This window comes from Protopterus annectens, chromosome 12.part0 (genome assembly GCF_019279795.1).
Source record: "Protopterus annectens isolate FY-2018-M chromosome 12.part0, PAN1.0, whole genome shotgun sequence".
NCBI classification, from domain to species: Eukaryota; Metazoa; Chordata; order Ceratodontiformes; family Protopteridae; genus Protopterus; species Protopterus annectens.
The window spans coordinates 654,436,032-654,453,468 of NC_056746.1; the positions used below are offsets into that span (position 1 = coordinate 654,436,032).

General features: G+C 41.3%; 1 protein-coding gene across 1 annotated transcript in view; it reads right to left on the minus strand.

Annotated features, from left to right (window-relative positions):
• Positions 1–768: 768 nt before the first annotated feature.
• The window catches only part of LOC122816769 (protein-lysine N-methyltransferase EEF2KMT-like), a 404,467-nt gene continuing 387,798 nt past the window's right edge, over positions 769–17,437 (minus strand). The window contains exons 7-8 of the mRNA XM_044089786.1: positions 5,151–5,300; positions 769–3,805 (exon numbers count right to left, since the gene is read on the minus strand). Of these exons, the coding sequence (XP_043945721.1) occupies positions 3,669–3,805; positions 5,151–5,300 (287 nt within the window). The 3' untranslated portion in view covers positions 769–3,668. The remainder of the gene's footprint in view (positions 3,806–5,150; positions 5,301–17,437) is intronic.

Here is a 17,437-nt window from a genome sequence, read left to right on the forward strand (position 1 = left end):
ACGCAGAAGACGCTCTAGCTGAGAATCGAACCGGACAGCGTTTTACTGTGAGGCGACAACGCTACCGCAGCACCACCATGTATTTGATTTCAACATTTTAACATTTTGACATTTTAACACTGTATATTTATATTACAAAGTTCAGTATGCTGCTTTCAGTAAGTTGACAAATACTTGTTTTTCCCTTTAAAGCAACTAAATTCATATACTTTGATATGATTTACCTTGCATGCTCTTATTTTCCATTTCTGATATTTATTCCAGAATTGCAAATATATGTTGGAGTATTTGTGTTTGATGTAGGAGGGGGTTAGCAGCCTCTATTTTAAGTGATTTTTTTTTTGCTGTTATTAAACCAATGTTAATAAAACTTTGTTGCCCCTGGATACAAGTTTTTGTTGTCATTAACATCACCCCCCCCCCTTTCCCATTTTGTACACGGAGTTGAGGTGTTACATTGACCACCACTAGGTACCTAGCCTTGCTGCTATCATTCTTCCATACTACAAATATGCACACACAAACACACAATGTGCACTCACACCTATGGCCAATTTAGTGGCCAGTCCATCTACTGCACATCCTTAGAATGTGTTGTGACTCAATAAGGAGTTTTCTCAATAAATCGATTTTTTTATCAAAGACATCTTCTGACAGTGTCTCTAATGACTGCTTAAAATAGCCCAATTCAGTACATTCACACAGCACAATTTACCACGTCCCAGTTTGCCCCTTCATACATCTTCAACAGATGTCAATCATGTCTGGTAACATTTTTCTCAATTTATTTGGGGTTTAGATACCACTGTAAAAATTTCCAAACAAAAATTATAAATTTTCTAGATTTGGTTGCATACCTGGGCCAGCACAAACCTCCTCCCATACTTCCCAGGTTAAACTTTTATCAAGCTTGTTTTCTTATTTTTGCCTAACCGTATCTATATCTTCATTCCCAGTATTCTTTATATCCCCTGCTTAGCATACCTTTCAATTTTATTCTATAACACCTAGGTTAAATCATAAATTCTACAAACTGAAGGGGCTGACTAACTGGAATCCTGTTACTAATAATTTGTGAGAGTCTTGGCCACTCCAGTGGTGTAGAGGGATAAAGCTCTGACTACAGCCTAGTGTAATTAGAAGCTAGGGTGACATACAGGGCAGCAGAAAGATATGGATGTGCCAGTCCCAGGTAGAAGGATGCTCATCTATGACCCTTCTTTAGGGGAGACATGGTCTAAAGAGGGAAAGTTGTCCTCTGACATAATCAACATGCAAGGGAGATGGTGCAGGGAGTGGATGGGACATACAATGACCCCACCTAGCATGGAAGCATAGATGGTTGAGCCCCCAAGACACCCTTAGGACCCATGACCAGCCCCAGCAATACTGGAGTAAGTCCTGGGAGGGGGTAAGGAGATGAGTTGGTAAGATCCAGCATGCAAATGGGGCACTGTGGGCCATGTCAGCTGGGTGATATCCTAAAGGGAAACTAAAAAAAAATCTAAATTAATTATTTGTGAGAGTCTTGTCTGCAGTCCAAGGAATCTTATCTTGTGTCCTTCCTGAAAGTTATACCACCTTTTTGCCTACTCCCAAGGAAGGTTGCCACCCACCGGTTTTAACTGCTCCCAGAACCTCAACGTATTTTTTTTTATATAGCACATTTTTGCACTGTTATTCCATTTAGTCTCAAAAATCCTTTCCTATAGACAAGATTTTCCTGGTGCCAATTTCTGACTTCTTTTCTTGTTATAATTCCACTGGCTACTTTTCCTACCTTACCTAGGAAAGTTTCATTATTGTCTTCCCATTTCAAATAAGTCCAAAATGTCAGTTTGTGTGTGTACAGGACTCCTTCTGGTTAAGCACAACTTATTTCCATCTTTAATTGTTTTTCTCACAATGGATTTAGTCTAACCATTTTAATTGGGTTGTGTTGTGATAAGTTTTGTAAATCTGGAATTCCCAATCCTCCTAATTGTGTTGGCATCCTTATCTTTTTCTAAAACATCCTGGCATGTTTATTGTCTCAAAGAAATGTTAGGATTCTTTTCTTTATCAGTTTTAAACTATATTCATGAGGTGGCACAGAAGCATAACATGTGAAGATTACTAATGGAACTAGAAACATTTTATTTGCTTGTCTTTTGTGATTTAGATCCATGTACCAATGTTTTCCACTTCCCTATTTATTTTCAAAAATTTTTGACACAGAGTCTTCCCATATGAACTTAACTGAGATTCTGAATGGAAAAGTCATACTCCTAGATATTTTATCCTGGTATGACTTTAAAGACATGTTAAAAAAAAACTAAACAAGGGTATGTGTTAAGATGCAATTTACTGGAATGACATTGTCTTCAGTTCCATTTGCCTTACACTCCCCATATTTTTAAAATTCATCTATAATTTGGAAAGGCCCGGCAGGTCAGTTTCTACAGAAATCAACTGCAGTAAAACATCATTAGCAAAGAGGCTTATGTTTTTGCTCTTTTGCCCAAGTATATTCCTGTACACACAATAATTTTATTAGAGTAACCCAGAGCTTCTAAGTATGTGGCAGAAAGTAAAGGAGGCATTTGGAGTCCTTGAGTATTACCAGCCAGCCCACATCCTTGCAACACAGCACTTGTATAACTGCATTATAAGGTTGCACCTCTTGGGGCAATTGCACTTAACACTTCTCATGGGGTGACTCATGAAACCCTATCAAATGTCTTTTGTGTCTAAACTTAAAATAAGCAAAGGATTTTTCTTTTGTTTTTGCCTCCATAGCATCACTACTGTTTATATAATATTATCAGAGGTTTGTCTGCCTGTGATAAATCTATACCAATTCAAAAGTATTTGATTTAGTAGTAATTTTGCTAGTCTTGCTACTAAAACTTCCCAAAAAACTGTAATCATGATTTAAGGCTGTGATGGGCCTAGATGATTCTGGATTACAAGGGTCTTTCCCCTCTTTAAGGATAACTGATACTATTCCTACCTTCCAGGAGGCTAGAATCCACTCTTTTAAAATATTATAAATATGGTAACCCAAATCTCCATCAACTTTGCACGCCTGGTTTATAGAACTCCATGGGGAGTTCACAGTTTCCATAAGACCCCCAGTTCTCTACTTTACTGCTTCTACATTTCCTCCATTGTCTGGGTAACTGCACAGTTTCATTCAAGACCAGGAGTGCTGTCCACTTAAAATATCATTTAATTTGGGTAACAACCTGCTACTTGGTTTGCATCTTGGCTATAAATCCTTGCAAAACATTCCCTAAAGGCATTCTTAATTTCATCAGTGTTTCTCATTATTACATTAGTTTGTCAATCTCTTACTTAACACCTCTTTTAACTTTTTGCAGTCTCGATCACTGTGCAAGGTATTTCTCTGATGGGGGCATTCAAGTGAACATGTATTTACTCCTTGGTTTGGGCCATTAGTTCTTTTTCCATATCAATTATTTCCCGATTTAAGATCAGTAAGTCTTTTGGTTTCTCCACCATTTCTTTATACTTTCTTACCTCTAGGTCTCACTGTTCAGTTGCTTTTGATGATCCTTCCTCTTAGGTCATGTTTAACACATCCATATAATACTTCCCTCTTTGGTATGTTACCATCATGTTTAGTTAAGGCTTCCAGTAACTGCTTAAAAACAGAAATAAACACTTCAAATAGTGGCATTTACATAACTGTCAGATTTCTTTTCCAGTTCTAATTTGAGAATTTCAATGTCTGATGCCCAATCATATGGAAACAGCACCTTTTCAGGACGAGGAAGTATCTCCTGTCCAATGCCAGAATTATCTGCAGAAAGAAAACAACATGGATAAATGTTAACATAAATTCATATTTTCTTCTGAACATAGGAAAAAATGGTAAAACACATTTCTTAGTTAATCTGGAACAAGAGTTCATAAAATTTGTAGCCATAACTATGTACATGTGATCATGCACGCACCCACACATACTGATATAAAAATTCAACAGCCACTTAATTCTGCAGCACAAAAACTTGGACAAAGGTATAATAAGGTGGCTTCTCACACTAACTTCAAATCCCCATCTACTATCTTCCTCAAAAGATTATTACCCTTCCCTCAGTACAAATGCATACAGCTAAATAACTTGCCAAACGCACATTAGACCACTGCTACACTAACACCGCATATTCTTAGCAACCTGAAGACACCAGTAAAAATGCATATTCTTAGCAACCTGAAGACACCAGTAAAAAAAAATAAAGCTGGAAACATTTAGAAGAAATTCAGCACTAAGAATGGCGGTTTTGTGTGTGTGTGTGTGTGTGTGTGTGTGTTAGCTGTGGCTACACATCTGTGTCCTACAGGGGTAGTGAGAAGTGTAGAAAGGGTAAGAAGCATGAGGGTGACTAAAGAGTGGGAGAAAAGATTTTTTTTCAGGGAGGCAAATCCCTTTGCACCCCCCCACACCCCTGTATTTATACTAACTGTAAGATAACACAACCCTTGCAGTTTCTGTATTGTCACCAATTGCACTTCAGTCCATTCCACACAATATGGAAGTCATATATATATATATATATATATATATATATATATAAAAAGATGGACTATTTCTCTTTAAACAAACCTCAGTTTGATACTTACTGTGCATCTTACAAGTCTTTCAACACCACTTCTAGAAATTCATTCTGGTGTAAGAGGGACATGTGTGACACTCAAAACATGAGAAGAACTGAATGGAGCAATGAGGGATATATAAAGGAGTTTCAAAACATCCTACGACAGTACTTAGCAACTAGATCTCACTGCTACAACAAATTCTAACAAGATAAGTGACAAATAAGGGGGACAAACTCAAATGTTATCACTTACTGTTAGAGCGACCCTCTCCAAAGCAGGGTGTACTTTTGAGCTAACTGTTCATAACACTAATATTTGTTTAACTTAACAACAGCAGATTTAACTTTGACACCATTACTCTCTTAAAAAATACCTCACAAAATACCACCTTTTTATACTTCAAACAAAACTATCAGAATCAAAATTAACTGAAATTTTATTACTGTATAGCACAAAAAGAAATAAAATAATTCAATTCTAATATATTAAAAGCATGCAGTGATGAACGCAGTGTAATATGCTTTAACTGTACAGAAATAAAAACTTACCTAGTTTATCTTTGAAAAGCTGGTAAGTGTCTGGGTTTCTAACTGTGGAGGCTACATAGATAACAGGTTGAGTTTTATCACTCCTGGATGTTAGCAGCATATAGAATACATTAATTAAATATGGGATTATTTCTGGATCATATACGACATCTAAAAATTAAGGAAAATAATTATAAAAACAGAATAAAAAAGTTAATCAGCACCAGCCTTTATTATATAGAAATACAATCTTAAAATGATAAAATAGACATCTAATTGTCTTCATATTCATGTAATAACTAGTCAGATCATTGTAGATCCACCACAACTGGATAATGTGCAATTTATTGCCATTTTTCACAATGAGCAACAAATGATGGAGTGTACGTTTCTAAGACACTTGGAAGACAAAAGTACAGTTGTGTACCTACCATAAATGTAGATGTTCGAGTGTATTCACTGTTGCAGTCATTATAACTGGATTATCCTGCTGGCAGGCTACCCACAGTCTGCCCGAGTTCCAAAGTCTAGGTCCGGTGTCGGTTGCTGTCGGCTCCTCCCTGATGTCAGTGCGCCAGGGGTATAAAAGATGCAGCCAACACAATTTTCTTCAGTTTTTCTTGCCCCAGATGTCAGGTGCCCCTAAAATGGTAGGCTCACTAATGCCAAAAAGCATGCATATCCAAAAAAACAACTTTTCCTTGATCTACAAGCAAATACACCACATAGGTTGTAAAGAATAGAGAAGTACAGATAATTCCCAGCAAGGAAAAGGGGGATGGAGGGAAGGTAACCTGGACTGCAACAGTGAATAAACTCGAACATCTACATTTATGGTAGGTACACAACTGTACTATGTACTATGTTCATCGTGTTTCACTGTTGCAGTCATTACAATTGGGTTGAATCACAAAGCTATGGATGGGAGGCTGGAGCTAAATAGGATTAGGAGAGGCTATCAGGCCCTGCAGAACTGCAGTGGCAAAGCCTGCCCTGGATTTAGAATAGAGAGGTAAGTGGTAGTGCTTTGTAAAAGTATGCACTGAACTCCAAGTTGCAGCCTCTAAGATGCCTTTGGTTGGTACTCCTCTGAGGAAGGCTGCTGAAGTGGCTGCTGCTCTGGTGGGATGTGGCCTAATGCCCTTAGGCACTGACTTGCCATGCTGTGAATAGCAGAAACGAATGCAGTGGCCTATTCCACTTGGAAATAGTCTGCTTTGAGATAGGCTTTCCTTGTGATCCTGCAGCATATGCTACTAGAAGCTGTTCAGTCTTTCTGAAAGCTTTGGTTCTGTCCAACTGGAAGCGTAGCTATCTGTGAATGTCCAAAGAATGCAGAAGTCTCTCACCCTTATTCTGTGGGTTCGGGTAAAAGGTAGGCAAGTGAATTGTTTGGTTAATGGCCACACTGGTCACTACCTTAGGCATAAAATCTAGGGTTTGTCCTTAGAGAAACCCTGTCAGGATGGAAAATGATGAACGGTTCCACAGCCATTAGTGCCTGTAACTCTGAGACTCGTCTAGCGGAGGTTATTGCTAGGAGCAGAGCTGTTTTCCAGGATAAGAATTTTATATCAGCTGCAGAGGCTGGCTCAAAGGGAGGCAGTGTAACTTTTTCCAAGACATAGTTGAGGTCCCATGCAGGTATTGGTGCTCTCCTTGGGGGTCTTATATTTTTGGCCTCTCTGAGGTACTGCCTTAGTAATGGATGAGAAAAAAAATTGGTGGTTCTGTATTGTAGTGAGCTGAAATGGCAGAGGCATGAATTTTAATGGATGAAAAGGAAAGGCCTTTAATCCAGCATCTCAGTTAAGTATTGCAAAATCTGAGGAATATTTGAAACATTCATGTCAATACCTTGTGCCTGGTTCCAAGCACAGAATCTCTTCCATTTTTCTGCATAAGATTTTCTGGTGCTAGGCCCCCTGGCCTCCAAAATAACATCCATAACTGCTTTAGAAAGAAGTGTGTCTTGAATGGCTACATTATTCACCATGCTGCCAGGTTTAGGGTCCTGAGTTAGCTGTGCAGTATCTGACTGTCTTGTTGAGTCAATAAGTGAGGAATTTGAGGTAGTGTCCAAGCTGGGCATTGGGACAAGCTCTTTAGGATTGTGTGCCAGTCTGGGCAATCAGAATAATTTTTGGCTTCTCTTGTCTGACCTTGAGGAGTACCTTGGGGAGGAAAGGCAGAGGAGGAAAAGCATATATTGTAAGGTTTTTCCAGCTGAATGACAGAGCATCCACTTTCCATGCTTGCTTGTGATAAGTCCTTGTGCAGAATCTTTGTAGTTGGCAATTGTGAGGGGAGGCAAATAGGTCTATGTCCGGGCACCCCCAGTTCCTTGTTATCATGCTGAAGACTTGTGGATCCAATTTCCACTCGTGGGGATCCATTAGGTTTCTGCTTAGTTCATCTGCCAGAGTATTTATCCTTCCTGGCAGGAATTGTGCTTGCAGATGTACTTGGTAAGTCAATGCTGTGCCCCACAAGTTCATGGCTAGTCTGCAGAGGGGGTAGGAATGTGTGCCCCCTTGCTTGTTTATGTACCACATGACTGTGGTACTGCCCGTCTTTATCAGTAGTTGTCCTGGATAAAGTAGATCCTTGAAGGCTGTCAGGGCATTTTGAACTGCTAGCATCTCTTTTTGATTGATATGTAGATGCATTTGACTTGCGGACCATGTGCCCTGAATACATTTTCCTGACATATGTGCCCTCTAGGCATAATCTGATGCATCTGTTGTCAATGTCTGCCTGGCTGTGGGTAAGGTGAATGGCTGTCCCGTGTTGTGGTGACAGGCTTTTGCCCCCCCATCAAAACTCCTGTTGCAGGCAGGGAATGAGGGTAATTATTGTTTCCAGGCTGAGGCAATGTTGAGTCCAAACACTTTTTAGATACCATTGAAGTTTCCTCATATGCAGTCTTGCATATGGAATTAGCAGAATGCAGAGATGCCATGAAGCCCAAAGCCTGCAGAATTTTTCTTGCAGATAACTGGGTTTTTGTTGCCAACTTTTTGAAATAAGTAGTCAGTTGCCTGTTTTTGTCTGGCGTGAGATAAGCCATCTGGGCAGTTGTATTTAAGCTTGCACCCAGGAATATTATCTCTTGAGAGGGTACGAGTTTTGATTTCTTTTCGTTTACTGTGTACCCTAGGCCTGCTAGTAATGTTTTTACAAACGCCAGATGCTGTAGTAGAGTGTCCTTGTTCTCTTCTTGAATACGGCAGTCATTCAAGTAAGGATATATTTCAATTCCTCTTTGTCTGAAAAAAGCAATTACTGGTGCCAGGCACTTTGTGAAGACCCTGGGCGCAGTAGATAAGCCAAAGGGCAGTGCAGGGAATTGGGAATGCATTGAGCCAGCTATAAATCTGAGGTATCTTTGCATGATTGCCTGACTGGGACATGCAGGCATGCCTCTTTTAGGTCTAAAGTCACAAGCCAAGCCTTCTTGCCCAGCATGGGCAGAAGCTGCTGCGGAGTTAACATTTTGAATTTTGGAATGTCCAGGAATGTGTTCAGGATAGACAGGTCCAGTATTGGTCTCCAGGTTTTGTCCTTTCTGGGCACCAAGAATAGCCTTGATTAAAATCCTTGTCCCTGCTCTTGCTGTGGTACTTGCTGAATGGCCCTCATGTCCATGAGGGATGAAACTTATTTTTGTGCCTCTGCCCATTGATTGCGTGGCAGGTCTGGCCAACCGTTTGCCCTTGGCAGGGTGTGAAAGTGGAACCTGTAGCCCTGTGAAACGATATTTAAGACCCATTTGTCTTGAGTGATCATGTGCCAATTTTGAGCAAAAAGTGCTAGTTTTCCCCCAATGGAGCTGCCAGAAGATAAGTGCTTGGTGCTGGCAGGGGAAAGTCATTGAGTCTGTTTCCTGTATGGCTGTGATTTTTCTTCTCCGCTTTTGGAGGTTAAAGCACCCCATTGTTTAGGCCTGTATGAGCCTTGGGGCTGTGATCTGCCTCTGGGGCGTCTGTATCTACCTCTTTGTGGTCTGTCTGACACTGGAAAGGACCAATTCTTTGCAGGCCAGTTCCTGCTAAATCTGGGAGGCTGTACCTGTAAGAAATCCTTGACTGTTTAGCTTTGTCCTCCATTTTCTTCAAAACCTCTTCTGCTTTAACACCAAACAAGGTATCATGTTGTAATGGAGCATCTAATAATTTTGCTTTAACATGATCGGGCAGATTCTGTTCTTTTAACCACGCATGTCTCCTAATGACAGAACCTGTAACAGAGGCCCTGCAAGAGGCCTCTAGAGAATCAAAACCACATTGCAAAGTATGCTTTCCTACTTGTTCAGCAGCATGCAATAAATCCTGCATTTCTTTGTTTTCTGCACATTCTGAATTTGTCAACATTTTTTGTTGCAGCAGTGACATGAGATATTGCTATTTAAGCATATGAAATTGACAATTTAAAGCTCTTACAGCCAAGGTAGCAGAAGTACAAATCATTTTCCCCCATCTGTCCAGAGCCCTTGAATCCCTATCAGAGGGTATAGGGTTTTTTGCAGTGGACGCCTTGACCCCTTTGGGACCCTGAGAGATAGTTTCTGGGTCTGTAGCAGGGCTTTTATAAAGACATTTATGAGAATCAGGAACCCTATAGTATCTGGCTTAACAGGAGCTGGAGGCAGTCAGGAGACGGTCCGGATTCTGAAAATATATCATCTACAATGTCTAAAACAGGAGGAATAGCAAGGGGCCTGTGCTGAGGTAATAAAAGGAAGTCTCTGAGCCTTTTCTTGGATTCTGAGTAATCTTGGCTCTCCCAGTGGAAATGCTCTCTCATAGTATGCAGGGTTTCCCCAAAATAATAATCCTCAGGAGGAGAGGCTGAAGGAATAGATTCCTCAGCATCAGAATCCGCATAGGGTGGAAGAGAATATTCCTGGTCAGAAGAGGAATCAGAGGAAATGGAAACCTGATCTGAAGATGCATATTCTCTCTCTTGCCTAGGCCTCTTATCAGATGGGGGATGTGAACCCCTGATCAAAGTAATTAGGTCTTCGGCCATTTTAAGCATCTGTTTTTTTAGGCATGGAGGCCTGTCCAGGAGAATACTGTACTTGTTTCTTTGTCTTTAGAGCTGCTTTGGTCGTTGGCTTTGAAGCTGAAGTTGGTTTTACATATAACTGTGTAGGCCTGAAAACACCCTCAGAAGCCGGTGCCTGCTCAGCGGCTCCGGACCCATCTGAGGGAATAGTATCAGAGTGTCCAATACCTTGAGTTTCCAGTGGCCTAGTCGGCTCCACGTGGGAGTCAGAAGCAGCCTGTGGCTCTGAGGTAGTGGGTGTCAGGGGCTGCGAAAGCGCCTCACTGAGAACCAGCGACAGGCCTAGCAAAAGCCTCATCGTCGGTTTTGGACCTCGGATGCCTGTCCTTTTCTTTGCGCTTTTTATAAACTCCGGTAGTTGGTTGCTCCGACGGCATTATATAGTAAAATTTTCTGCCAAAATAATGAAATGCAAAATCGTACCGACGCTTAATAGTGCGTTGGTTAAATCTAGCACAAAACCGACAACTAGCAACGTCGTGGTCAGGGCCTAGGCAAGGAATACAATAAGAATGAAAATCCTTATGAGGTATTTGCTTCCCACAAGAAATACCATTATTAACTTTTTCTGACATTGGTCTGGAGCAAGAAAAAAGTTTCCCCAACGGGGTACTTAGCTTTAATGAAGACTTCGGATCTGAAATTCGAATTTGAAAATCTCAAGAGTTGGCCGACCGGCACTTGCGAACTGCTTTTGCTTCGGGCACTGCGCGGCAGGAAAGACTGAAGAAAATGGCATCAGCTGCATCTTTTATACCCCTGGCGCACTGACGTCAGGGAGGAGCCGACAGCAACCGACGCCGGCCCTAGACTTTGGAAATCGGGCCAACTGTGGGTAGCCTGCCAGCAGGGTAACCCAATTGTAATGACTGCAACAGTGAAACACGAGCATCTTAAAAAGTATTACTACATAAGCAGTTGTGTAAGTTCTGTAGCAATTTAGACATGGGTGATTTAGAGTACAGACATTCCTGTGCACAGAATCTTAGAACAACATTCCAAAAATATGCTGTATGGTTATATTCACACATTTACTACCATGGCATTTTTTCCTGAACTGAAAAAAGTAATTACTTAAAGTATTTTATTGATACTTTGTCACTCTGGTGGGGCTGTGATTTGTGCACAGTTTAAGTTGCATTCTTTACTTTCCTTTGCCGTCACTAATTACCAAGAAGTCTGACAAGATCCTGATTGTGTTAGAAGTCCTACTTTAAATACTACTTCATTTTATCAGGTTTACTTCTACCATAAATTAACTACACTTCTTAAAGGAGAAAGTATATGGGATTAGTGGTAGAATTACAAATTACTTAAAGGCAAACAACATTTGTATTCCTCTCTTATGATGTGAGACTAGCTGACAGTATCTATTCTGTTTACAGATTGTGGATTCAGAGATATTACAAGGCCAAGAGTTTTTTGATTATTTCCATTTTGCCAGTACTCTCCCTCATGCTGCACCTCTTTTCTCCACAAGTTTGTGGATACTCACCCAGACATCTAATTCATGTTTAAAAGAATATCTTAATTTTCACTGTTTAGCATGCAGGGAAGTTTATTCCAGAGGTCTGGGAGGAGAAGAGTTATAAACTTGTCCCTCTACCATGTTTTATTTAGTTGTTGGTGAAGACTAAGGTCCCTGGTTATAGTACTTGTGGAAATACTTGTAGATACAAAGAAACATGAGATTCAGGACGATTGCGTCTCTAATGGCTTGGAAGCAAGACAGATCAAAGCTCAAAAGTCTATATGATGCTGAATAAAGGGATAAAGCATGCTTCCCTTCTTAGTAGCTCAAGGACTTTACACCTGTGATATTTCTGGTTAGGAATCTTTGGGGTCTTTGTAACTGTTTGATATGTTTAAGGAATCCTTGGGGTCTTTCTGTTTGATATGTTTAATGATATACATCTTAAAGGAGGGATTGTACTCGATAATTGACTTAATTAATGCCGAGTATAAGTAGTGATTATCTCTTCAGACCTTGATATTAACTGGCCTAAATAAAAGAATTTCATGACAACCATTGCTACATAATGGTCCACAGAGTAGAAGTGCTGTCAAACAAGTACCTAGACTCCTGATTACATTTGCATTTTGGGGTGATGTGATGCCTTGACTGAAATCACGGTTGCAGTATTCCTAATGAATAGGTCATCACCAATTAAGTCTGGTTGGGGTACCAAAGCTTTATTTTCCCAGGACTGTATGCCCCAAGTGTGACCTCAACTTGTAAGTGTAGGCAAATACACATGGAAGTACAAGTGTAAATCCTCAGACTATCCCACTGTCAGCCCAAATGCAGGGTGCATATCTGTCAAACTATTATTGTTTGGTTGTCAGTAACTTTGTTTTGCGTAAACAGATCGAGTAAACTGATAAGTGCCCTGCTGGGGAGGGAGCCACCCTTTGCTTTTCTACTGTGTTTTTGCTTATTGGTATTAGATGAGAGCTGGGACGAGTAAGTGTGAGTGGGGTAGGCAAATTTTGTATAAAGACTTGCACAACCAATGTCTTTTCTTCTTAGGAGTGGAACATAGCAACAAGGCCTGCTCCACTTACCAACTGTTTGTACCAAAGATGTTGCGATCCCTTTAGCCTTGCTGAGTGCTTTTCTGGAAACCAACATCTTACATGCTTGGCTCACTCCAAAATGGTGGATTTTGCTTCCCCAGATGTACTATTACCACTTAAGAAGTTTAAAAGATCTAGGCCAGAAATTCAATTGACACTTTCTGACTCCAATGCACCCACTGAGTATTCAGAACTCATGGTACATCCTGGTCCATCTCAGATGCCCTAGCCAGTATGGTGTCAGTGGCTCTTATGACTGAGGAATCTGCAGATAAATCTGAACCAGGTATTATCATATCAGAGGGTCCACAGGGCATTCCCCAGATACTAGTTAGGGAGGAGATCCCAGGTAAACTTCTTGAGGTACATCAGAAATCTGAACCACCATACTTGGTTCAGGTGAACGTCATGCCAAAGAAGAAATGCCAAAAACTGAACATGCAACTTCTCTCCCCCCCCCCTTCCAGGGAGAAAAATTGGATAGATTTTTCTCAAGGCCCGTACAAGGCTATTATGGCCCTGTAGCCACTATCCTTTTCTTTTCAGCACCCTCCTCTCCACCCCTCAAAATGCTTCTGTGGATTCATCCCCTTCTGAAGACAAAAAGACTTCTGATTCAGATCATTCCCTGGCCTATTCTTCTGAAATACAGTCCGTTGACCAAGTCCATCCAGATGAAGACTTCCTTTTCCACTGACTCTCATGTGGAAGAAGCTTCTTTTGGACAGACAATATTAAGTATGATGAAACATTCTGAATGGGGGACTAGGCATATTACAGAGGCTCAAAAGATACTGCAACCTCTTTGAAATTGGTTACTCTCACCCCTTCCCCAGTTCTGTTTTTGAGGCCTTTTTGGATGCCTTTCAATCCTCCTCTGTTGTCCCCAACTCAGCCTCCTGCTCCTAAAAGGCCAGACACATTTTATAAAGTCCCTGATGATAACATTCTTGTGCTGGACCCCTCTGCAGTCTCTCTCTCTCTTCTGATAAACCTTCTGAGTTCATCTCTAATGCCAGTGCCCTCCCTTCTGACAAGGTTATTGGGCCATGCATAGATGGAGTAAAAAGGTTTATACCTACTGTACTTTGGCATTCAGGGCTATAAATTACTTAACCCAAATGCTGAAGTATTTAATATCCATCCTTAGTTCCTTAAACAAGGTAGTGGTGGATTCACAATGAAATGACTCTAAACAGCAAATGCTGTCTTTACTTAACCCATATCAGAAGACTAGAAAGCTAAACGTATAGATTCCCCTTTAGACAAAAATTTCCTATTTGGATCTCGGGTATCCAATCTTTTCAAACCCCTCCAAGGACAAGGAAAAGTTCATGAAAGACTGCAGATGGCTTTTATTAACTTCTGTACTTAGACACCAGATGAATTACCCCATAAAAGGCACCTCTTTTGTTAGAACACATCCTAGGCTCAGCCAGCAACACAGGAAGGCCCCCAGAAAGAAAGTCCCGGAGAAACCACAGACAGATTCTTCTTCTGGAAGGCCTCCCTTAGCAGACAAATCTCTCCCCCACCACCGGCCCCTCCCCTCTCAAAAGGGCTCATGCAATCAATCTTCACCTGGGAAAAGATTACACAGATTAATAGGTGCTTTCTATTTTTAAAAAAGGGCTATATCATGTCCTGTAAATGGCATGCAACCACCTCCCTACAACCAAATCCACCTGGTTACACCCATCATATGGGAATTACTGGCACAAAGCAGAATACAACCAGTACCCCAGGAATTTGTGGGAAAGGGCTTTTATTCCAGAATTTTCCTAGTCCAAGGAATGAAGGGCAATGAAGACCCATACTAGATCTCGCTTTACTAAACACAATTCTAAATGTGCCAACTTTCAAAATGCTTTCTATATACACTCTGCTTCCATTCATTCTGCCTCAGGCTTTTCTAGTATCTCTAGACCTAAAAGATACCTACCTCCATATTCCAATTCATCATCTTTGCAAGAGATTCTTCAGGTTCTATGCTGGGTCTCACTTTCAATTTACTGCTTTGCCGTTTGGTCTTTCCACAGCCCACAAGAGTTTTCACAAACTGTCTGACACCAGTAACTGCCTTCTGTTGAACACAGAATCCAGATTTTTCCCTATTTAGACAATGACTTAATTCATGACTCTTCTCCTCAGACACTCCTGCAACACCTCCAACTAAGCCTCAACCTTCTCTCACTGTTTGGGTTCACTATCAACTACAAGAAGTCCTCCCTAAAGCCAGCTCAGAACTTAGTTTTTTCTGGACTGCAGACTGGACACCATAAGGATGCAGGCCTAACTGCCTCAGGAAAAAGAGCAAATTACCTTTAAAAACTGAGCTCCCTTAACCAATACTGAGCAAGAGACATACTAAAGGCTTTCCGATTCATGGCATTAACTATTCTAATGCTCCCTTTAGCCATACTGCATATGTGAAAATCCAGTGGTACCTGAAAACAGCTTGGTCCCAGCACTCTCATCCTCTTGACATAGTAATTTCTCTATTACCTTGTCTCAGGAGAGAGAGAGAGAGCTCTCATGGTGGTGGGGACAAGGTGATGCTCAACCCAGGACTTCACTTCACCCCACCAATTCCAATTAAAGAAAAGCAGGTGAGACATGGGCAGCCTGGACTGGGACACACCGGGTTCAGGGCATGTGACAACCAAAACTACTAAAGAAAGATATCAACAGGAAGGAGATGAGGGCCCTCATCTATGCTCTTTATTTTTCCCACTTCTATAGACCATGTCCACCCAGAAAAAAAACATGTCTTTAGTAGCCATACACATTCCAACACAGGACATGTGTTTGCAGACACATTAAGCAGGACCTTGGAGGATCCTCATGAATGGACCCTCAATAGACAGGTCTTCCTAGACATCCTCCATCAGAGTGGACACCTCAGATAGAACTACATGCATCAGAGACCAACAAACCAAACAGATCACCTTCTGCATCAGGGGCCCTTATCTCTCAACCTGGAGAACAGATGCATTCAGCTTTCAGTGGACAGGGAGATTTCTCTGTGCCTTTCCTCAACTACCATTCATCCCAAGGGATCTTCTAAAGGCGCAAAAATAAAAGCCAAAATTCTTGCTAGGATCCCCTTTTGGTCGAGACAGCATTGTTTTTTTCTTCTTTTTCACCTAACCAGGGGTAGCTACAACAAACTGTCACTACAAAAAGATCTCACCACACAGACATTTAAAGCACAGCAGAAGGGGCCACTCTACACCCCAGCCTGTCATCCCTGAACATAATACTGTGGCTAATAGGGTTCTAATTCCTTGGAGACGCTATGTTTCAGAGGGTGAAACTAAAGTTCTCCAAGAAGCCAGGAGACCAGCCACTCGCAAATCCTACATAGCCAAATGGAAGTAATTGTCCTTTTGGTGCCACTGGAACAGATAGGACCCCAGTAAATCACAGGTACCTTCCATACTAAAATATCCATGTGAGCTCATGCATACTGGTCTGGCCTACTCTTCCATCAAAGCCCGCCTCTCAGCCATCTGTGTATCTACCCCTCAATCTTCCTCTTACACCCAGACCTGATGTCAAGTTATTCCTTAAAAATGGTACTGCATCTTAGAACACCAAGGAAGCCCATTATCCCTCTTTGGGAATTCAACTTTGTGCTAGAAAAACTTATCTTGACCCCTTTTGAACCAGCAGTGTTAGCAAATCTCAAATTCTGCACTTGGAAGACTATTCTACTTCTGGCTCTTACTTCATGTAGGAGAGAATCAGAGCTTGAGGATCTCATGGCTATCCTGCCCTTCCTTATTTTTTTACAATGGCAGGATGACCTTTAGGCATGAATGAAGGGTTATCCCTCAAGTGGTGAATGAACTGCCACTTAACCTGGGTGTAAATGCCCCTATCTTCTTTCCCAACCCACAGAACATGGAGTAAAGGTTGTTACACACTCCAGATGTTCACAGACAGTTAAGACTCTATTTGGACAAAATCAAATCCATTAGAAAATATGACCAACTGTTTGCTGCTTTTATTACACTCAGAATTGGGCCACCACTGTTTAAGTCAGCAACTGCAAGATGGATCTCAAATGCTATCTCCTCTTGTTATTCTCTATGTGAGAAGTCCTTGCCCTCATGCCTTTAAGTTCATTCTACCAGGGCAGTAGCATCATCTGGGGCCTTCAACAAAGGGGTAGATGCCAGGACCATGCTAGAAGCTTCCACCTGGTCCTCTGTGCACACCTTCACTAAACACTACAGGATGATGCCCTCTCAAGGTTTAGGGCTGCCTTCACTAGGTCAACCTTTTCAGGCCTCTTGGACAGTTCTGCTGCTCACTATCCAGTCACCCTTCCATCTCCTTCAGCTCTGGGACTCACCCATTCATTATGAATTCTGCAAAAGTGATTTCAGACAAGACATAGTACAGTTGTATAAGAACGTAACATAACATTTCTCTCTCATAATCTCACTGCTACTCTCTATTTCGCTTCCCTCTGACCCTAAACCAAGTTCAGCATCTTAGAACAAAAGGAACCTCCTTACCACTTTATGCTTTGCCCCTTCAATGGCTCTTCAGTCTGCTGGTTTGGAGCTAGTCTTAAGAATTATGCTCATATCTCTGCCTATATACCCCTATGTTTACGAGATGAGGTCACACATCAGACATATGATCTTGGC